Raw genomic sequence first — 23240 nt, 5'->3', positions numbered from 1 at the left:
TTATGAAATTTTTTTCTACTGCCATTATGTTATCTCTAATTAGTAGAGCTACCCCCACCCCCTACGTTTTCCTTCCCTATCCTTTCTGATTATGTCCTAAACTGCAATATTTAGTTGCCAGCCCTGTTCTTTATGTAGCCATGTTTTAGTATTCCTACTACATCTGGTTCCTCGCTATGGACAATTGCCTCCAATTCCCCCATTTTATTTTGAATGCTGTGTACATTGCTGTACGGGCAGTTTAATTTAGTAATGTTCCTTTTACTTCATTTTTAACAGTCCTGTTTATACTTCTGTTTTATAACTGTATTTGTTCCCTAGTTCCTTACCTTGGTCTGACCTTTACTCTCTTCTCCCAATTCTTTTGTCTTCAGACCTATGTAATTTTCATCAGAGCCCTCTCCCCTTCTTTCTAGTTTAAAGTCCTATCGGCAGCCCTGTTTATCCTTTCCACTAGGACACTGGTCCCACAAGAAGGAGCATTAATAATCACAGAATCACAGAAATCACAGAAACCCCACAGTGCAGATAGAGGCCATTTCGGCCCATCAAGCCTGCACCGACACATATCCCACCCGATCCCCGTAACCCCTATACCAACACATAGCCCACCCTATCCCCGTAACCCCACGTATTTAATCCCCCTAACACTAAGGGTCAATTTATCATAGCCAATCAACCTAACCCGCACATCTTTGGACTGTGGGAGGAAACCGGAGCACCCGGAGGAAACCCACGCAAACACGGGGAGAACGTGCAAACTCCACACAGACAGTCACCCGAGGCCGGATTCGAACCCGGGTCCCTGGCGCTGTGAGGCAAGAGTATAATTACTAGCTTCTAATGTGAAGCAATCAGTCAGGTGCACTTCAGTGCACAAAGTTCAGTTCTCCATGCCAGTTCCTGGATACATTTTTGTATTTTTTTTTTAATGATATTTTAGTAATTGCAGTGTGTGATGATTTTTATTTCCAAATAAACTTTCTCAACAAGTTTGAAAGATCAACGTAGACTAGAAATATATTTTAGGATTTTTCTACTATAATAAAAATTGTGATCAAATGTTGGATATAAGAAATAGGAACAGGAGTAGGCCATTCCAAATCAAATCAAATCAAATCAACTTTTATTGTCATTGTTAGTGCACAAGTGCAGTACAACGAAATGTAGGCTTGCGGCTCCCGAGAGTGTACATTTAGATTAAGACATTTAAACATTCAACATACATTTGGCTTGTAATACATTAACATAAACATAACCATAATAAAGTGCATTGGCAGATGTGCAGGCTTTAGAGTTTATTTGTGGAGTTCAGTAGGATGACAGCCCTGGGAAAGAAGCTGTTCCTAAATCTGGTTGTACGGGTGCGAATGCATCTGTAGCGTCTCCCAGATGGCAGGAGGGTGAACAGACTGTGGCTGGGGTGGGTAGGGTCTTTGATGATGGACCGTGACCTCCGTAAACAGCGTTTCTGGTATATGTGCTCTATGGTCGGTAGCCGGGTGGCCTCTCGAGCCTGCATTCAATATGATCATGGCTGACCTTCTACCTCAACTCCACCTTCCCGTACTATCCCCATATCCCTTGATTCCCTTAGTATCCAAAAATCTATCGATCTCAGCCTTGAATATACTCAACAACTGAGCATCCACAGCTCTCTTGGGCAGTGAATTCCAAAGATTCACAACCCTTTGAATGAAGAAATTTCTCTTCATTTCAGTCCTAAATGGCCTGCAGCTTTTGTTACCACCAACACACATTTGACTGCACTTTCAGTGCAACCCCTCATCTACATGTGTTATCTATCTATATATATAAGGATCGATCCGTCTGTCTGCCTGTCTGTCTGTCTGTCTGTTTGTCTGTCTGTCCGCTATACACTCAACAGTTATAGAGCGTACCTACACATATGTTATATCAAAAGAAAGCTTATGATTAGGGGAGTCTCATAGGCGTATTTACTTTTTGGTCAGACAAAAATTGTTCAGACAGTATACAAAAAACGTTCAAAAATCCGCTCATTAGCGGTTGACCAATCCTACCGCTCATTAGCGTTGAGTGACATGATGGTTGACCAATCCTACGGGGTGGGCGGGGCCTAATCCTTCAAACTGTCGTTAGTGCGGGAGCTGAGCGGTGGCCATTAAACACCTGCCGGGCCTCAAGCTAAAATAATGGTAATGGAGGTGAGGAAATTGTTGATTCATTCGTATTGACACATTAACCACTGGAGGCAATGCCAGAAACGATGCAGATGGGGATTAAATGATATGAAATATAGATTTCCAGCAAAAAAAAGTTGGTTTTGAAAGAAAAGAAATCCATTTGCAAAGGAGTGCATGATACACTAAGTTCGCGTTTAACGCTTTATGAGGCATTTTAAGATAACGGATCCCCAGCTGAACCCTGTAGGTAAGCTCTTTTTCCGTTTGCGGCGCGGGTCGGGGACTTGTGCTTTCCCCCCCTCGGCCCGGTCCCGGGGCTCGGCTCCGTTTGCGGCCGCGCGTCGGGGACTCGGGCTTTCCCCCCCTCGGCGGTGGATGAGCTGCCTGCAGGCCTCGAAGCCTCGGCCTCTCCTCGCCAGCCACGCCCGAGCTAGGCACCGCTGGGCCCGATTCCAAACCAGCGGCCCGCAATCGCCACCATCTTGGTAAAGGCAGGCGGGGCAGAGCGGAGCCATCGCCGCCATCTTGGTAAAAGCTGGCGGGGCGGAGCCGAGCGGAGCCATCACCACCATCTTGGTAAAGGCTGGCGGGCGGGACGGAGCCCAGCGGAACCATCACTGCCATCTTGGTAAAGGCTGGCAGGGCGGGACGGAGCCGAGCGGAAGCTGGCGTCACCCGGGGCGACGGCGTCGGCCGGAAGGGACGTCACGCACACACGGGACAGGCACAGGGTGCGCGCGCAGCAGGTGACACACCCCATCACCAAGAATGAGACCAGCCCAAGGCAGTGCCGCACAAGAGGGTGCCTGACCAAGCACACCAAGTTTGTCAGAGATCTGATCCGTGAGGTATGTGGTTTTGCCCCCTATGAAAGGCGTGCAATGGAATTGCTGAAGGTCTCTAAAGACAAGCGTGCACTCAAATTCATCAAAAAGCGAGTTGGTACCCACATCCGTGCCAAGAGGAAGAGAGAAGAACTCAGCAATGTGCTGGCAGCAATGAGAAAGGCAGCTGCAAAGAAAGATTAATCTGTTCAAATTTGCTACCATTAAAGTTATTTCAAAGTTAAAAAAAAATTAAATTAGACATGGGAGAGTAACAGCTAATAATCCAGTGCAAATAGAGGGGAATGCAATTGATCAAACAGACGGATGGATCCTTTTATATATATATATATATATATAGATAGATAGATAAAAATTATTTCTACTTTTCATAACAACATGCCCTCAAAAAACCCTCGGCACCGCTGGGCACTCCAGCTAGTAAGACATATAGGGGTACGGTGGCATAGTGGTTATGTTACGGTACTAGTCAGCGGGTCAGGCATTTAATTTTTATTTCAGGTTTCCAGCATCCGCAGTATTTTGCTTTTATTATTTAATGTGTTAAGTTTCTTTTGCATGATTTGGGATTTATTTGTTGTGTCCCTCTTAAAAAGGGGGCACTTTTTCATGAAGGGTTTAGATAGCGTAACTGAAGAGAAATTGCTTCCAATGGCAGAAGGGTCGATAACAAGAGGGCACAGATTTAAGGTGATTGGTAAAAGAACCAGAGGCAACATGAGGAGAAACTTTTTTATGCAACGAGTGGTTTGGATTTGGAATGCACTGCCTGAAAGGGTGGTGGATACAGATTCAATAGTAGTCTTCAAAAGGGAAGTGGATAAATACTTGAAGGAGAAAAAAAATTGCAAGGATATGGGGAAAGGGGGGGGGGAATGGATTGCTCTTCAAAAGGGGAGTGGGACTAATTGGATTGCTCAGCCAAAGGGCCAACGCAGCCTGGGTGGGCCGAATGGCCTCCTTCTGTGCCCCCTTGTGTTTGGGTTGAGGACACTGAGCGAACACAGCGCCTCTTCGCGCTGCAAGCTTTGAGCAGTTACGGCCGGGCGAGCGTGGTGAGGTCACAACGCCGGGCAGTTGACGTTGGAGGCGCCAAATTGAATTTTTGAACGCGCCGGCGGTCGGGGCAGGTAGGCGCGCGCGCGCGTGAGCAAGCGAATACCCTTCGTCCCGCAGAAAGCTAGCAAAGAGCCAGCGGGCGAGCCGGGGAGGTGACCCGCCGCCGCCCCCCCCCCCGGGACCGCAGGCACCAGGCCGTGTGTTGGAAACGTTGCCGCTTCGTGTTTGTCTACATTAGTTTGGTGCCTCCGACTCCCGTGTAGAACTGTCAGGCGGTCCTTTATTTTGGGACGAGGGAGGGTGTGCGGATTTGAACACGGCGAATGAATTCTTGTCAGGCGTGGCCACACTGGTGCATTTGTCTCTTTTGAGCCGGTTTACGTTATGTTGGATGGCCTTTTTGCAAAGAGCTTTGGCCAATGCTCTTTAACCGCGACGTGAGAAATCTTTGTGTATAAAAATGGAGGCTTGGTAACTTTTTCAAAGGGGTCGAGAGCCGGCCCCGGCTTGGCGCATGCTCGGTTGGGTCGAGGTGACGTCAGTGTCCCTGAGTAATTCCTGGACAATGCACCTGAGCGTCTCAAAACTGGTGCTAAAAATCCCCTGGCTGAGAAACTGCATTACTTCTTATTTGTAGGATAAATCCTAAATGCATTAGTGAGGGGAGCAGCCTTGAAGACACGGCACGTGAAGTGCAACAACAGTAATATGCATCTATATAGTGCCTTAAAATATAAAGCATGCCCCAAGGTGTTTCCCAGTTAAGTGGCTGGAAAACTGATGTGGAACCAGGGAAGGAGTTCATTCAAAGCTCTGTTGCCTGTATCCTAACTCGCACCAAGTTCCATTCACCCATCACCCCTGTGCACGCTGACCTACATTGGTTTCTTGGCCAGCAATGTCTTAAAAATTTTCATCCTCGTGTTCAAATCCCTCCATGACCTCGCCCCACCCTATCTCTGTAACCTCCAGCCCCACAACCCTCCGAGAACTCTGCATTCCTCTTGTGCATCCCTGATTTCCTTTGCCCCTCAATTGGTGGCTGTGCCTACAGCTGTCTAGGTGCTAATCTCTGGAATTTCTTCACTAAAACTCTGCCTCTCTCCTTTTTAAGATGCTCTTTGACCAAGCTTTTAGTCACCTGTTCTAATATCTCCTTCTGCGGCTCGGCGTCAAATTTTGTCTGATTAAGACTCTGAAGCACCTTGGACGTTTTACTATGTTAAAGGTGCTGTATAAAGCTTGGCTGAAAGAGTTGGCTTTTTAAAGAATGGAGGAGAGGCGGAAGGGTTTTGGGTGGGAAAGGAGATGTCAAGAGTGGAGTTTTCGGGAAGGATGGAGGGCTGGAGGAAGTTACAGGGATAGGAAGGGGCAAGGCATAAAAAATAGCAGGCCATTCGGCTTCTCGAGCCTGCTCCATTATTCAGTAAGATCATGGCTGATTTGATCTTGGCCTCAACTCCACTTTTCTGCCTGTTCCCCATAATAACCCTTGACTCTCCTGTAGCTCAAAAATCTGTCTGTCTCGGCCTTGAATATATTCAATGACTCAGCCTCCACAGCTCTCTGGGTAGAGAATTCCAAAGATTCATGACCCTCTGAGAAGAAATTCCTCCTCATCTCCGTCTTAAATGGGTGAACCCTTATTCTGAAACTATGTCCCCTAGTTCTAGATTCCCCCATGAGGGGAAACAGCTCAGCATCTACCCTGTCAAGCCCCCTCAGAATCTTGTATGTTTCAATAAGATCACCTCTCATTCTTCTAAACTCCAATGAGTATAGGCTCAACCTTTCCTCATAAGACAACCCCTTCATCCCAGGAATCAACCTAGTGAACCTTCTCTGAACTGCCTCCAATGCAAGTATATCCCTCCTTAAATAAGGAGACCAAAGCTGTCAGTACTCTAGGTGTGGTCTCACCAATGCCCTGTACAGTTGTAGCATGACTTCCCTACTTTTATACTCCATCTCCCTTGCAATAAGGCCAACATGCCATTTGCCTTCCTAATTACTTGCTGTACCTGCATGCTAACTTTTTGTGTTTCATGTACGAGGACACCCAGATCCCTCTGTACCGCAGCATTCTGTAGTCTTGGACAGATTTAAATATGAGAACTGGGATCTTAAATTTGAGGCATTGGGGAATAGGGAGCCAGCGTGGGTTAGCTAGCGTTGGGACAAGTTGAGTTTATGGAGGATGGAAGGCTGACATAGACAGTGGTGTTGTAGTTGAGTCTGGAGGTGACAAATGAATATAGACAAACCCGCTTAATTGCAACCACTTGAGACAACCTCGCAGATTGCGATAAAACGGGAAATAACAGAAACCAAGGCTGGTTTGGTGCACAACTTTTATTTGCCTAAATTTCTTGCATCTTTTAAAAAGCGAAATGCATTATAACATCTTAAAAGCACATTTTTTATTTTGTTGACCCCTCTTGAAAAATAATTTGATTTCCACACAACAGTGACACACGTTGGAGATGACTGCAAACAAGGTCTAACTTTTTTAGGTATATTGACCAACAAAGCCAATCAAATTGAAAGGTGAAAGCTTCAGGTTCAAAGGTGAAAAGTCTTTCTGCATGCCATGCTTACAGATGAGTGGGAATTGCAATAAATAAAATTGCAATAAAATATATTTTTCATAACAGTAACTAGAGGAAAAAACAACTACAGGAAACTTTGGTTTATCTGGCGGTTGTATGTCCGGAAACCTCGATCTAACGGCAGAAATCAGCAGCCGTTTTACATAGAAACATAGAAGATAGGAGCAGGAGTAGGCCATTCGGCCCTTCGAGCCTGCTCCGCCATTCAATGAGATCATGGCTGATCATCCAAATTCAGTACCCTGTCCCTGCCTTCTCCCCATATCCCTTGATCCCTTTAGCCTCAAGAAATATATCCAACTCTTTCTTGAATATATTTAATGAACTGGCCTCCACCGCCCTCTGTGGCAGAGAATTCCACAGGTTCACCACTGTTTGGGTGAAGAAATTCCTCCTCATTTCAGTCCTAAATGGCTTACCCCTTATCCTTAGACTATGACCCCTGGTTCTGGACTCCCTGGCCATCAGGGACTCCCTGGCCATCAGAAACATCCTTCCTGCATCTAGTCTGTCCAGACCTGACAGAATTTTATAGGTTTCGATGAGATACCCTCTCATTCTTCTAAACTCCAGTGAGTATAAGCCCAATCGACACAATCCTCGTACGTCATTCCTGCCATCCCAGGTATCAGCCTGGTGAATCTTCGCTGCACTCCCTCCATGGCAAGAACATCCTTTCTCGGGTAAGGTGACCAAAACTGCACACAATACTCAAGGTGCGGTCTCACCAAGGCCCTGTACAACTGTAGCAAGACATCCTTGTTCCTGTACTCAAACCCTCTTGCTACATCCCATTTGTCTTCTTAACCGCCTGCTGCACCTGCATGCTTACCTTCAGCGACTGGTGCACAATAACACCCAGGTCTCTTTGCACTTCCCCTTCTCCCAATCTATTGCCATTCAAATAATAATCTGCCTTCCTGTTTTTGCCACCAAAGTGGATAACCTCACATTTATCCACATTATAGTGCATTTGCCATGTTTCTGCCCAATCACCCAACCTGTCCAAATCGTACTGGAGTTTCACGACATCCTCCTCACAGCTTACCCTCCCACCCAGCTTTGTGTCGTCTGCAAATTTGGAGATATTACATCCAATTCCCTCGTCCAGATCATTAATATATATTGTGAACAGCTGGGGTCCTAGGACCGATCCTTGCGGTACCCCACTTGTCACTGCCTGCCACTCGGAAAACGACCTGTTCATTCCAACTCTCTGCTTTCTGTCCGCCAACCAGTTCTCTATCCAAGTCAATACCTTGCCCCCAATCCCATGTGCCTTAATTTTGCACGCTAATCTCTCGTGGGACCTTATCGAAAGCCTTCTGAAAGTCCAAATACACCACATCTACTGGTTCTCCCTTATCTATTTTACCAGTTACATCCTCAAAAAATTCCAGTAGATTAGTCAAGCATGATTTACCTTTTGTAAATCCATATTGACTTTGTCCGATCCTGTCACTGCTTTCCAAGTGCTCTGCTATTACATCTTTTATAATGGACTCTAGCATTTTCCCCACTACCGATAATTCCCTGCTTTTTCTCTACCACCTTTTTTGAATAGTGGGGTAACCTTAGCTACCCTCCAATCCATGGGTACCGTTCCAGAGTCTATCGAGTTCTGGAAGATGACCAGCAATGCATCTACTATCTCTAGGGCCACTTCCTTAAGTACCCTGGGATGTAGACCATCAGGCCCTGGGGATTTATTGGCCTTCAGTCCCATCAATTTCCCGAACACCATTTCCCTACAAATACTGATTTCTTTCAGTTCCTCCCTTTCATCAGACCCTATGTTCCCCGGCATCTCTGGGAGGTTATTTGTGTCCTCCTTTGTGAAGACAGAACCAAAGTATGTATTTAGTTGGTCAGCCATTTCCTTGTTTCCCATTATAAATTCCCCTGATTCTGACTGTAAGGGACCTACGCTTGACTTCACCAATCTTTTTCTCTTCACATATCTATAAAAGCTTTTACAGTCAGTTTTTATGTTCCCTGCTAGCTTACGCTCATATTCTATTTTCCCTGTCTTAATTAATCCCTTTGTCCTCCTTTGTTGACTACTAAACTGCTCCCAATCCTCAGGATTATTGCTTTTTCTAGCCAATTTATATGTCCTCTCCTTGGATCTTATGCTATCCCTAATTTCCCTTGTTAGCCACGGTTGAGTCACCTTTTTCATTTTATTTTTATGCCAAACTGGGATGAACAAATTCTGTAGCTCATTCATTCGGTCTTTGAATGTTTGCCATTGCCTATCCACCGTCAACCCTTTGGGTGCCATTCCCCAATCAATCCTACCCAAATCGCTCCTCAGACCATCGTAGTTTCCTTTATTTAAATTGAGGACCCTTGTCTCTGAGTCAACCACTTCATTCTCCATCTTAATGAAGAATTTGATCATATTATGATCGCTCCGACCCAAGGGGCCTCGTACAACAAGATTGCTAATTAATCCTTTCTCGTTACATAATACCCAGTCTAAGATGGCCTGATCTCTGGTTGGTTCCTCGACATATTGGTCCAGGAAACCATCCCGTAAACACTCCAGGAATTCCTCCTCCACAGTATTGTTACTAATTCGGTTAATTAAAGTCACCCATGATGACTGCTGTGCCCTTATTGCATGCTTGTTTAATTTCCCTTTTAATGCCATCCCCAACCTCCGCCTTACTGTTTGGAGGTCTATATACCACTCCCACTAATGTTTTTTTCCCCATAGTATTTCTCAATTCTACCCATACAGATTCCACATCATCAGAGCTAATATCCTTCATTACAATTGTATTAATCCCTTCTTTAACCAGTAATGCTACCCCACCTCCCTTTCCTTTTTGCCTATCTTTCCTGAATATTGAATACCCCTGGATGTTGAGTTCCCAGTCTTGGCCATCCTTGAGCCACGTTTCCGTAATCCCAACCAAATCATATTCGTTTACCTCTATTTGCGCTGCCAACTCATCCACCTTATTACAAATGCTACTCGCATTAAGACACAAAGCCTTCAGGCTTGTTTTTTTAACGCTCTTAGACCTATTAGAATTATCATTTACTGTGGCCACGTTTGATTTAAACCGTTGATTTCTCTGACTGCCACTTTTGTTTTTCTCCTTCCTATCTTTTGCTTTTATCCCTGTTTTCCTTTCCTCTGTCTCCCTGCTCAGGTTCCCAACCCCCTGCCATTTTAGTTTAAACCCCCCCCCTAACAGTGCTAGCAAACCTCCCCGCAAGGATATTTGTCCCGCTCTGGTTCAGGTGCAACCCGTCCGACTTGTACAAGTCCCACCTTTCCCAGAAGCAGGCCCAGTGATCCAGGAAACTAAAGCCCTCCCTCCTGCACCAACTCTTTAGTTGTTAGTTTTTTTTTCTTCTAGCATTTTTTTAAACAGTCAGTCTCTGGAAAGCCTCTCTGAAGCTGTTGCTAAGCTACAGAGACGCTTCCAAGGTACGGGCCGACTGTTTACAAGCTGTTGCTAAGCAACAGTGTTTGTTGTCAGATACGGAGATGAAAACCTCCGTATCCTTCAACATTAGCGCTGGTCTGTCCGGAAGTTTTCATAGATCGGCATCACGCCGGTCCCGTCGGTGCCGGATATCGCGAAGTTTCCTGTATAGAAATGGTTGCATTAAAATGGGAATTACAAATAAACGAGGCTAATAAACTGGTGTGACTAGATAAGGGTTTCTGTGGCAAAAAGACAAGTAGGAGGTGGAGGCATGTGTTGTGGAGGTGAAAGAATGTTGTCTTTGTGATGAAGTAAATATGGAGTTTGAAACTCAGTTCAGGGTTAAACAGGACTCCAAGGGTACAAATAGTCCAGTTCAGCCTGTGACAGTGGCTGTGGGAAGAGGGCGGAATCAGTGGCAAGGAAGTGGATCTTGCAGTGGGGATCATCGGTCCTCTCTGGTAAACGTTACTAGCATGTGAAGCTTTGAAAGGTGAAGCTTTTAACTCTAGCTTGTATCAAACTCATTTACACAACAATAAAAGTATCAGTTGAGAAATGGACATTTAAGCCATTGAAGCTCATCTCCAATTAAGTGTGGTATTTTAACTTTTCCATTTTTGTCTCTTTTTAATTGTTCTGACATGCAGGTGCCTGTACAGTAGAAGCAGCGTGACACAAGATAAAGACTATTAAAGCTGAAAAGAGGATCTGAATTTGCAATAGGTATTGTAATATTCCAATTATTTATTTGATTTTTGTTTTGGTAAAGAATTACCAATAAAATGTTAATATATTTGTTTAGCTGCAGAAGCAGACTTGTCTTTTTTGTTGAGATCTCAATTATAATTTTTGGGAAATATTTACTATGCAGTCCAGTTTAAAGGTGACTATAAATGCTAATCCTAACCAGTCACTGATTGCTACTGTAAACTAGATATTTTGAATTGTAGAGCTCTGCATCAAATTCACTTCCCTTAAGGGGTATGTGCAGGCACCTGCATGTCAGAACAATTTGATGCTTTGGCAACATAAGATGTACCTTATCATGCCAATAAAGCGATTTGTATTGTATTGTATTGTATGTGCAGCCTCCGTGTTACTGGGTCATTAGTTGCGTGTGTGGGTATGTTTTTGTTAAGTGAGATAGTGAACATGGTGTGTACTGTACTTCCTTTGTATACCTTGCTGTGGCAGGCAATTTTCCCTCCAAGGCATTTGAGTACATCTGTCACTTAGAATTGAGATTAGACCTCAGCAAATGTTTACCTACCAGCTGCCCTGATAATTTATTTGCTATTTATATATAAAGTCAACAAGGATATTTTACAAATGATCTAGGTTCATGTAATATTCAGAGTTTATATTAACTAATCCTTGGGGATTTAAGGTCTTGGAGATTTTGAGTAGATTCTCATCAGCAACTTGACGATGCAGTGGTGTTATGAATGAAGTTTCTACCCACAGCTCCCTCGCCCCTGTTTTATAATTTTAGTGTATCCACTGACTGGATATATATATTTTTTAATGTTAGTGTACACTGTTAAATATCTCCAATATGTGATCGTGATCAAATTTGATGCATTCATCAGCAGAGGGAAACTTATTTTTATCAATGTTTAACCATAGTTAAAACGGTTACAATGACCTCCTTCCTCATTTGTTAATCTTCCCGGTGTAATTGAATAAGCCAACAACTAGGGGAAATCTGAGGTCGCAGGACTTTTCCATTACACCTTTTATGGTAGCCTCGTGAGCTAAGTGATCTCAAAGGCATATAATGCCTTGTTCTAGATTCTTGCCTGTGCTCTTTTCCCCCCCCCCCACCCCCTGCTGTTGTCAGCACCAGTGTCTAAATGGAGCTAGAATTTTGCTTTTTGTGCTTTGTCATTTTTGGATAACACAATCTTCGTAACTGGAAAATTAGCAAAAGTTAATTGACTCAAATTTTAGTTTTAGAATTCTTTATCTGAATCTTGAGATTCTAGTAGCAAAGGGTAAACACACAAATGACAAATGCTTGACATCGCAGACAATGCCTTTGTTATCTGCTGTGCACAACTTCCTACACTGCATACTGTTCCAGCTGTAGAAGGCGCTCGCCATTAAAGCTTGTCTGAAATGCAGAGGAATTATCATGGAGGAAAGCACTGCTCAATCCAGTACACTCTTCGGGTGAAACCTCAAGAGACCAGATTACAATCCATGGTGGATGAACAAATGGGAAGACGGTTAACTTAACCTTCAGTGTGGTTTCCTCTTTTTAATGTAGTAAATCCTATGTATGCAAGATTTCATCCTTTTTCTCTGGAGTGCTTGGACCTTTATTTTTGTGCGATTAAAATCCCCATAACTTTCTGCCAAAGAACATAAGATAGAATTCACAAGCCCTCAAATATAGTCTCAAAGATCTTAGGCATGTGAAGCTCTCTTCTGAATTGGTGAGAGTGTTTGGTGTTCTGTGAGTTTCCCTTTTTGGACGCTGCTGTATTCGTTTGTGTGAAGGATGATCTCTGCTCAAAAGAATGAGAAACACGATGCTAAGTGTAAATGTTAAACATTGGCAACTGTCACAGTAAATTCAGAGAGCAATTATGATCTCTTACACAGCAACAGTAAAAATGTTATATAGACTGGTATTAAACAAGGCTAATCTGAATTCTAAAATATAGCTGTTTTCTTGATAGCCCAAATGGAGTGGGAGAACAGACTTACGTATCCTATTTGCAAATTGGATTATATTGTGAGTTTTTGTCGCAAACACATTTTAAGTGGATCAGAAGCTAACAACTTCACAAAAGCTGACCTATCAAAGGTAAGCCTTTTACTGCTATAATTTTTAAAACTTTAATAAAGCTGACCTCCCACGGTGTTGCTCGCACCCAAGGATGCATTATTTTTATATAAGGGCAGGAGTATTAAACAATGTTAGGCACATTGGGCCGTATTTTGCGACCCCCTACAGGTGCATACGAGGTGTGTACTTGGCATGCGCTAAAACCCGGAACTTGCGATCTGTCAAGAATCTTCTTGACAGATCCTCTGCATCACCGGGAGAAGGGCCTCTGCAGGTGGAGAGTTGCGCTATTTGCCCAACTTCTGCCCGCTGAATGCCCGTGAAATTCTTACGCCTGGTAAAAGTAGGCATACGGCCTGCTTTTACCAGCATAAGAGTTTTAAAAAATAGAAAAATAAAATTTTATCACTCATTTAGCCATTAAAAACCCTGTCCAATAAAGTAAGAGTATTTTTAGCCCCCTAAACATGTAAAAAAAAATTGTTTAAAATATTTAATTAAATGGCATTTTAATTCATTTAAAATATGTAATTCAATTTTTTATTTCATGTGTTCGTGTATTTTTTAAGTGATCCCCATTAATACTTATGGGGATTCCGTACGTACGGCACTCCCATAAGTATGAATGGAAATTCCCTTTTATTGATTGGGCCGGCCCACGTGATCCCAGGGGCGCTTGTGAACCGCATGTGCCCCTGGGATACGTGGGCCTCTGCCCATGCGTATCCAGAGAGGCCCAGGATCGCAAGCCTCCATACCTCCTGGGCCATCAGCTAAATGAGTAGATATTTTATAGGCCGGAGGCATCCGCCCGCGGGAAGCCTCCAATTGCAAATGTTGTTCTGTTGCGATGGTGGAGTTATGTTCCTTTTCGGCTAAAAAGTTTAATTGCTGTAGGCATGCACCTGAAGCCAATTAGAAACGAATTCTTCCTAATGTCAGTTATAGGGTACTGTACACTTGACAGATGAGAATAAACTTCTGATTCCTCCCTAAGGTCAGAAAACAAGCCAGTTAAATGACTGGCTATTTTCCTTTGTCTTTTTTAAGATATTTGTGCAAGTATAATAAAAGATGATGTTTGAATTGTCACATGTAAAATTTTATATATATCCGACTCAATGATTAGAGGTTTAGCTGCTGCAAGGAGAGCTGTGGAATTTGGGGAGGGGTGCATATTTGGAAAGCAGTTTATAAGAGATTTCTGAGCATGAAGTAAGTATTTTTGATTGGATCTAAGAAAATCGCATGTTTTTTTTGCCTGTGCAGGTTAATAAACAAGTGCCACCGTTGCATACATTTTGAGTTCTCAATATATACACAAGACAGCTGCTGTAACTACTTGGAGTACATTCTATAATACAAAGATGCCATTTTAAAATTTGGCATTGTTTAAAGTCTAGCTATGCTCTTGTGAATAGTCAGTTTGGTTTCCTATCAAAGATTTCTACAAGACCTTAATACAGGCATTTCTAAACGCAAAGTCGGGCCTGTGCATTCAGATAATAACCAAACCAGAATAGTGGTCCTGATAGGAGCTGAGAGATTGAACCTGGAGTGGGAAAACTCTGTTGCTGAAGCCCTAAATAAACACACAGCAACTTCAGTTCTTTAAAAAACTGCGCAAACAAACTTGCATATTCACGTAATGGATGGGGTTGAGCTTACAAATTTTTGTAATATGTAGTTTCTATCCTGGAAAAAGTAGTATTTTTCATACAGTACTATATTCTATAAATATGTCTAGTTCATGACCGTAGCACTCCAGCTGCTACACTCCGTTACAGATGTAAAATGAAAGAAGAAAACCAAGCATTTACCTGAAACCTGACATTTCCAAGCAATTTACTGACCTAAGTTGCAATAACCTGCAGCTATAATTACCCAGTTTATTAGCTAAATATCACAGCCATGCTGATACTTTTCCTGGATTGAAAGTGTAGTATTTGAGCTTAACTATTCTGGCATATTGATGACATTTATATTTTTGTTTTAACAGCCGGAAGCTATACAGCGCTTGTATGTGAGAAGTCTACAGATTATCTTTGATGCACGACCAGATTGCTTCTACATGGTTAGTAAGAAGTTGGGGAGAGTATCAGGAAAATGATGAATATAGTGTTTTTGTTCTCCACTTCTGCACGCACATCAGCTGTAGTGTGCTAGTAGGATTAGCTGTATTGTGGCTTCCCAATGTACAAGTAGAAATTGACAATTATACATGAATTGGCTTTGTTTACTCTCCCAGATACTCAATTATGGACTTGAATACATTAATTCTCCTCTGAAAAGTGCATTTCTTGGCCTCTACATCCATGGTAGGATCCAGTACTATTGATCCTCCTGACTTGTTACGGTTTATGCTGGTTGACTAACCCATGAACTCGGCTAAATCGGCCACTTTTGAACAGTTCCTTGCATGGTCACCTAAGGGAGATTCTGTTGTGTTCCATTAGAGTTGATTTGATATTTAGAGCTAGCTCAGATTCTTGCAGAATAATGTATAGAGTGAAGTCAATGTATGTTACAATTGTTGTGATGTCATCAAATTCATAGAACATTTAAGGACATTTCTTGTTGCATGTAACCTTCAAAAGACCAATTTCTGAAAAGTGTTATGAAAACAGAATATATTTCATTTTTTTTAAAACACTATTTGATAACCTGTCTGCTTTATATATAGATGCCTGGAGATGAAAATATGCCATATCCTCAGCTTTCTGAGGGTTTTGTCCCAATTATGAATCTGTATGTTTGCATGTAAGTATCAAAGTAGTGTAGTAGAATAAGGCATCTTAGGTACATAAGAATCAAAGGTGAAGTTATGGAGCTTGGTTGATGCGCAGGTGGAATGTCAGAGGTTCTCTGTTACTGGCATTTATTTAGTATGTGTATTTATTACTTCATTCGCTAGTTGTCATTTAAATATTTCTTACTGATCCACATTCAATCTTCTTTGAAGAGTGCTGGAGACACTTAATTCCAGTAAATGTACAGGTCTAGGTATTTAATCTTTATCAGATCAGTGGTTGGATTGAATTAATAAGTAGAGATGATGTAAACACCTCTATCAGAGCTTTGGCGCAAACTCCAATGCAAACTGGATGAATTAATTTGTACAAACAAGATGAGTTTGTGCAAACAGGTTTTACACACGTAATTACTTTTAGTGAGTAAACAGAGTTTGGATTAAATGAAATCCAAAATCTGAACACGGACAATGGCTTTGTTTAGATTACAGGGCATTTTTGTGGAAGGGGTGAGCATTACAAATTTTGGGTCTGCCCATGTATTCTCTCAGATTCTGTGACACTAGCCTTGCATCCCCTGTGATCTGGAAAGTACCTTTACTGCCCAATATCTAGTTAAATGCTCCCAGTCTGACGTTATACTTCAAGAGTACTCTTTTCTGATTTTCTTTTTTATAATGGCTTTCTGAAACATCAAACTAACTATATCACAAAGAGTTCCACTATCTATTTCATTTGTCAGACTCGGAGAAGTAGATCTTTATCAGGCAATTCCCCATAAGCACCTGAGATGAATAAGCAGTTACTGCTACAGGGACTCCTCCAGCCCACTTTTAAAATGGTTTCCATTATTTCACCTGTTATTGCTATTGGACTAATGGGCCTGTAGTTGCCTGGATGGCATTTTCTACGCACTTTTTAAATAGAGGTATTATGTTTGCTTGTTCTAGTTCCAAGGAACTTCATCTGTGCTCAAATGATTCATTTTTAAAGAAATTTTTGCTCCATAAAGTTTATCCCTATTCTCCTTCAGCACTATAGGATATGTGCTATTTGGTGCAGAGGATTTATTAGTCTCTAATGTTTTTGTCTCTACTATGTTGGTTGGCAAATTGTTACAAACATTTATTGGAGTTAAGAAGTTCTTAATATCTGTTTTAAACTTGCTTTTGATCAATTTAAGTTTATGTCTTCTGATCTGATAATTCTGACTCACTTTACAGTGTTTTGGTTTTATCTTATCTATACCATTTAATATTTCATATGGATTGATGAGGTCACCCCTTGACCTCCTTTCTAGACTGTAGAGCTTGAGGTTTATTTAATTTTTCATTCAAGCTCATGCTATTTATTTTAAAAGGGAGTTTTTTCAGCGGTAACTGACTTCAGTATTGTATATGAAGTCATATTCCATGAATTTTGTCACGGCTTCTCCCACTCCAGTGCCGTAACTTTGGTGGACGTTCGGCAGAAACGCCAGTTATGCATGGTTTCTGCCAAAGTTACTGTGGCAAAGTGGTAGAGGCCCTGAGGAAATTCCCAGTGCTAGCATTAATCTTGGCTCTTCACTCCTTGGATCTGGCAGTCATTTATCAGGGTGGTGGAGTTTCTTATTGTTACTACACAAATCCCTGTCACTGATTTAATCAAAAAACTTAGCTAACTTTTAAAAATTATACTGTGAACATAGTTATTTGCTGGTAGGTATGTTCTGACAAACATTAACTATTTTAAAAGGCTTAACTGTATTTAGTTGTGAATTGTTTTATGCTAAGCAGGATTTGACTTTTATAGAATTGATTTTAATCGCATTTGCATTACTTCAAACGGATACTGTTAAATAATTTGTGCTGGATTGTTGTTTGAGAGATGTCATTACTGTCCAACCTAATTTTTTTTTGTGTGTGTCTCAGGCATAATTTGATACCACTATGCACAATTCCAAATTTTGAGATGGTTGACCTCTTGAACCCTAGTAAGTTTTCGACTTCTCCAAGTTAATTTTAGTTCCCAAATGCAAACAAACATGCTGTGAGTGCAAGCAGTCAGAAATGTATACACCAAAATGAGGGACATTAGACAACTTCATCTCTCATAATTACTTCAGGTTAACAGCCATTCACAGGTTGTAAATTATATGGGTTGTTCGTCCACACCAGTACACTTGACACTTACATTAAAGTTCAAAGAAACCACTCGGCTTGTCTGTCTGTATTGAATTGTATAGTGATATAAGCCGACTAAATTGAATAGAATTACTTCTCAACAGAAAAGCACCAAGTAATGCTTTTAAGGAATAATGCATCGGAACTGACTTGCATCCAAGTAAAATATATTCTATCCAGCTTGAAAACTCCCCTCACAGTATCTAACTATAACCCTGTGTGTAGCGTAGCCAAAAATGAACCAAAAGGGTTTATTCATGGGGGAAAAATGCTTCATATCCATTTCCATATGACTCATGACCCTAAGAGTATGGTCTGATGTACAGAAACTAACTGTTCTATCCCCAAGATAATTCTGTATGTTCTATCTGCCTAGCAACATTCTCAATTTGCTTTCCTCAAATCTTCCCTCATGATTGAAAGTTGAGTCCTCCTGATATCTGGTACCAAGATTAAATTTTCTGCAGCAGTAATTTGCCTAACCAACTGAAGTCTGATGATACAATAATCACTATTGCCCAGATGCTCCTCCACATGGATATTAGATATCATCCCAGCATCACTGTTGAGGTCTAAATCCAGTAGAATATATTACCTAGTATTTTCCCAAGAAAGCAATCATTGACTGCATCGAAAATATTTATGCCTACCCTCCAGACTTGGTTACTCGCCCATCTGTCCATTTAATAGGGAATTGAACTTCTTCCCCCACCCCACCCCCAAAGCAACACTAACCTGGTCTGATGCCCTTCTGATTGGCTCAAGAAGTTCCTATCTTTGCTGAACCTGTTGTCATGGAGGCCCCCGAACGGGTAAAAAGGCCAATTTTGAGCCAATGCCTGAAACCAGCGGCACTTAAATTATTTTAACCCCTCTCTGTGGAACAGTTTTTCTGTGGATTCCCCAGAGCCCTTTAATGCTATCTCACTAGCACTGAGGATCCTTGGTGGTCTGGGCAGTTATTTGCTTCCTATACCTTATAAAAGCAAGACCAACTTTGTCAGCAGGAATGCTCCAGCTCCCAGCAATGCTAACTGTTCACTTGAGACCTTCAGTATTGTGGATTCCTGAGGCAGGTCCACACTGAACGATATAAGCAACATCTCGGTGCAGTGCATTCTTGCTAACCAAGTTGGCCGTGTTGCCTGTAATCTTTTTAAGTTCCCACAATCCTATTGGCAGATCAACTGTTTCTGCTGATGAGAGATATCCAAAGATTGAGCTCTGCAGGTGGGATAACATTGGGAAGCAAGAATTATTTAGCCAACTATTGTAGAATGCTGGGTTGACGTTCCACTTGTTTGAGAAATGGCCAGGAAGCCATATTCAATCAGATTTTGTTGGCTAGTACTTGTTAAGCAGCTGTGCAGCATACACAGCACAAGTCCGCTGAGAATTATTGTCTAGATTTGGCTGCTGCATGTGAGGATTGTTTTTTTTAGCTCCTCTACAAGGATCTTCCCCATCTAAATTCTGTACTACTGTGGTATAGTCTTGTAATGTGTCTTGCTGAAGCTATAACCAGGACTCATTGTTTTTCTTCTTTCTCTTTCTCATTCGCTCATCTGATACAATAACTTTTTACAACAAAGAAACAAAACGTACCATTGTCATCGTGAGTGGCATCATCAACTTTCTTCAGTTCAGAAATATAACCCTGGAGACCTACTTGAACCAACAAAAAAGTTTTGTAAGTATTGATTTGTAATTCCAAGATAATCCTTTGGTCCGCTTCTAGCAAAGAGCATGTACAGGAAACTTTGGTTTATCCGGAGGTTAACTGTCCGGAATGCTCGAGCCACCGGCAAAAATCAGGAGCCGTTTCGTTAGGTTTTTTTTCTTTTTGTTGCTTTTTTTTTTTAACCAGTCAGGCTCTGCAAGGTCTCGCTGAAGCTGTTGCTAAGCTACAGAGACGCTTGCAAGGTACGGCCGACTGTTTAGAAGCTGTTGCTAAGCAACAGGGTTTGTTGCCAGATATGGAGCTCAAAATCTCCGTATGTTTCAACATTAGCGCTGGTTTGTCCAGCAGTTTTGATGGGACGGCAACAGCTCGGTCCCGTCGGTGCCGGATAGCACAAAGTTTCCTGTAGCAAGATTCCCGTTCTTGTACCAAAAGGTAAGGGAGGATTGTATTACAGTAACTTGTAATTATTGTGTACGGGATTTATTTTTTCCATTCTGTACTTGTTTTTTGTCTTGGTGTATATCTGTCCAATTCTTTTTCTGAAGTTAAGGATAGAAATTGTTTTTCTGATGATTGTGATGTTTGCTTACTTTCTATTGTGGCTGTTTACTCAGTTTGTCCTCATTATGGGGTACTCCTGTTCCTATTCTGTTTTTTTTAAAATTTCAATAATTAGATTCTTATATTGAAACTTTTTTTTACTATTTCCTGATACTAATTGGACTGTTTCTTCACTTGCTTTCCCCATTATCTATGTAACAACAAAAATATGTTCAGCAATGACTTAAGTAGGATTGCATGATGTGGCAACCAATATTATGGATGGCTTTTGCCATCATTTTTCTTGTTTATAATATTTGTGATCAGCATTATTTTAGTGACTTATTCTGTCAAAATTACTTAAATTTGTTTGCAGTGACAGTGTTTGAGATCAGACTGAATAGTGTTCCAGATGAAAACTTGTGAATGTATTCATGTAGCTCTTGACAATTTGTTTTTTTCTCCCAAATTTCACCAAGCACCCCGTTTCTTCCCCTCCCCCAACCCCTCTCCTGGTGAAGATCTTGAATCCTTGAGGGAGAATGGTTCATGGAAGGCTAGGCATCCTTTAATATCTTACCCAAGTATTCCTGTGTGAGCCTGGACAGTCAGTCTCCTCAGGGTTATATAATCACAAGGTGCATCACAAAAGATCCTGATCCTATCTTTGCCCAGTGTCTGTATGTGCTCTTCTATTTCTGTCTTTACTCTTTATAACATGGTACCCAGAATTGAATAGTACTCCAAGTGTGTTCAGACGAATACTCTGTAGACTTTTACCCGATGGTTTTGGTTATATATCCTAGGATTCTGTTTGCATTTTTAAATTGTGTTGCCCTATTTAGAAATTGAAAGTGACATGTTATTACTTTCTAGTTTGTGATAATTCTGTTCCCTTCACTGTATACTTAGTATGAAATACTTTACATTCATCAGAGCAGCATTAAATTTATTTTGCCAAGTGCCTGCCCAGTTGCATGACTGGTCTTGAGCCCTGCAAATCTTGAATTTCCCACTAAAACAGGGAAAGGCATAGAGAGAGTCTATGTCCTCTCTCTATGCCTTTCCCTATTTTAGCATTGCCTGCAAATTTGACCAGTTTGCATTTAGCATCTAAGCTATTTATATGGTTTGGAAACAATAAAGGTCCATCCACTGACTGCAGCACCCTTCTTTAAGTATTTTTAGGTTCTATTAATTGTATATTTTAATGAGTACATTTGTTAATTTGGTTTTCAGGTTCACTCTATCTAATGTCTTCTATCTGAAAAGCTAATGCATAGTGTTTGAATGTTATCAATTCAAACTTTATTTTACTACATATGTAATTGCAATATATTCATGACTATTCTGATGACAGAGCAGTACAGTCTGTGTTTCTTGAGCAAAATAACCTCTATGACAACTTGCAGGAGTATAAGACTAGTAGAAAATTTAACCAATGTATTTGTTCTCCACAGAAATCCAATCTGGAGATGACCCATCAGATGATTTCATCAAACAAAGAAATGAAACACAAAATTCAAAGTCTCAGGTAAGTGGATCTCAGTACAGTTAACCTGTTAAAGGGAAAGTTATGTATAATCAGGATATGCATGACGGATATGCCTTAATTATACCAATTTTGACATGCGTGGTGTTAAAAAAATCTTGATGGTGCTTGCATACTAGGTAGATTGCAAGTCTGCAGGTCCCTCATTGATATTTCATACAGAATAAAATACTAATTACCACAGTTAGTACTCATCAGAACAGCCAGCAACTGGTGGGAGTTGTTCTGCATTATGTATGAGACAAAAAGTCACCCTCTACTCTGGGCCTTTACTCTCTGGAGTTTAGAAGAATGAGAGGTGATCTCATTGAAACATACAAGATTCTGAGGGGGATTGACAGGGTAGATGCTGAGAAGCTGTTTCCCCTGGCTGGAGAGTCTAGAACTAGGGGGCATAGTCTCAGGATAAGGGCTCGGCCATTTAAGACTGAGTTGAGGAGGAATTTCTTCACTCGGTTGTGAATCTTTGAAATTCTCTACCCCAAAGGGCTGTGGATGCCTAGTCGTTAAGTATATTCAAGGCTGAGAGAGAGAGATTTTTGGACTCCAGGGGAATCGAGGGATATGGGGATCGGACAGGACTGGAGTTGAGGTAAATGATCAGCCATGATCTTACTAAATGGCGGAGCAGGCTCGAGGGGCCGGATGGCCTACTCCTACTTCTTATGTTCTTATGGAAAATTAACTACATTTAAAAATGCAAAAAATTCACTTCTTATGTTCCATAGACCATGGGTTAAGCAAGCAAGGCAACTGCAGATGCGGTATGATTAGGGAGAAACATTGTTAAAGTATCATAGGGTAGGTTATTTTTTTTAAATCTTGAAAACATGGCTCTCCTTTAATGTCCATTAATTGGAATATCACCATTTCAGTACATTGCTGCTTTTATTTTCCTTTGTAAGACAATCTCACAATTTACAAATATTGCCTCTAATTGTTGATTAATTAATACAACAATTATTGTTGACTATAGTCATCTAGTTGTGTAATTGATTTATATTGCGATATGGTTTGTGATGTAGTATTAATTGTTGGTTCTTCAAACACTGCATTACAAAACTGAGTCAAGTTTTCTGTGGTATCATATTTGTACTGGCAAATTTGTATCTTAACCCTGCATATTATGAGCACAAGTTCTCAACTGGAGCCTGAAGTGCTGCCAGTTGAGCCACCTGAGATTTAAAAACTACACTGAAATAGATTGGTACCTATTGCATTACTGCTAAAATGTATACTTTGTATTTGGCTTTTATGATCTTTTAAAGATATGTAAATTGTATAAAGTGATATAAAAACACTTTATATCAGAAACCATTTATTTTGTCAGTACCATACCACCTGATCAACTGGCAAAGATTGAGGTGCTGTCTGCAGACATTACAGAATTACAGCAAGTCATAAACCGGGACTATCGTCTCAAACAAGTAAGTGTGCTCATGTTCACAAAATGTGTGCACTATTTTCCTCAAATAAAAGGCAGCAAGCTTTTCCCTCTACTATTCTCGCTCAGGAAAGAACTTTAATATATTAGGACATCCCAAAGTGCTTTACAGTCAATTAATTACTTTCAGAGAATAGTTACTGTTGTTATGTAGGGGAACACAGCAGCCACTTTACACACACCA

At 41.3% G+C, this 23240-nt stretch overlaps 1 protein-coding gene across 5 annotated transcripts in view; it reads left to right on the top strand.

Moving 5' to 3' along the window:
• The window catches only part of LOC147121778 (kinetochore protein Nuf2-B-like), a 65624-nt gene that overhangs the window by 25087 nt on the left and 17297 nt on the right, over positions 1-23240 (top strand). Inside the window, exons 1-9 of one of the 5 annotated variants that reach the window (XM_085982275.1) lie at positions 3944-4065; positions 10775-10850; positions 12812-12939; positions 14921-14995; positions 15605-15681; positions 17585-17646; positions 19429-19526; positions 21521-21594; positions 22943-23039. In XM_085982275.1, coding sequence (XP_085838401.1) covers positions 12817-12939; positions 14921-14995; positions 15605-15681; positions 17585-17646; positions 19429-19526; positions 21521-21594; positions 22943-23039 — 606 coding nt within the window. In that variant the 5' untranslated portion in view covers positions 3944-4065; positions 10775-10850; positions 12812-12816. Of the gene's footprint in view, positions 1-3943; positions 4141-5941; positions 6583-6613; positions 6638-10774; positions 10851-12811; positions 12940-14920; positions 14996-15604; positions 15682-17584; positions 17647-19428; positions 19527-21520; positions 21595-22942; positions 23040-23240 lie in introns of those variants that run through there. The other 4 variants (XM_085982274.1, XM_085982277.1, XM_085982276.1 and 1 more) reach the window with 4 other exon arrangements.

The sequence above is a fragment of the Somniosus microcephalus genome, chromosome 3 (genome assembly GCF_052327205.1).
Source record: "Somniosus microcephalus isolate GS21.2 chromosome 3, FLI_Smic_1.0, whole genome shotgun sequence".
Lineage (NCBI taxonomy): Eukaryota > Metazoa > Chordata > Chondrichthyes > Squaliformes > Somniosidae > Somniosus > Somniosus microcephalus.
The sequence above is the reverse complement of the archived record's forward strand: the minus strand, read 5'-3'. Positions and strand labels throughout refer to the sequence as shown.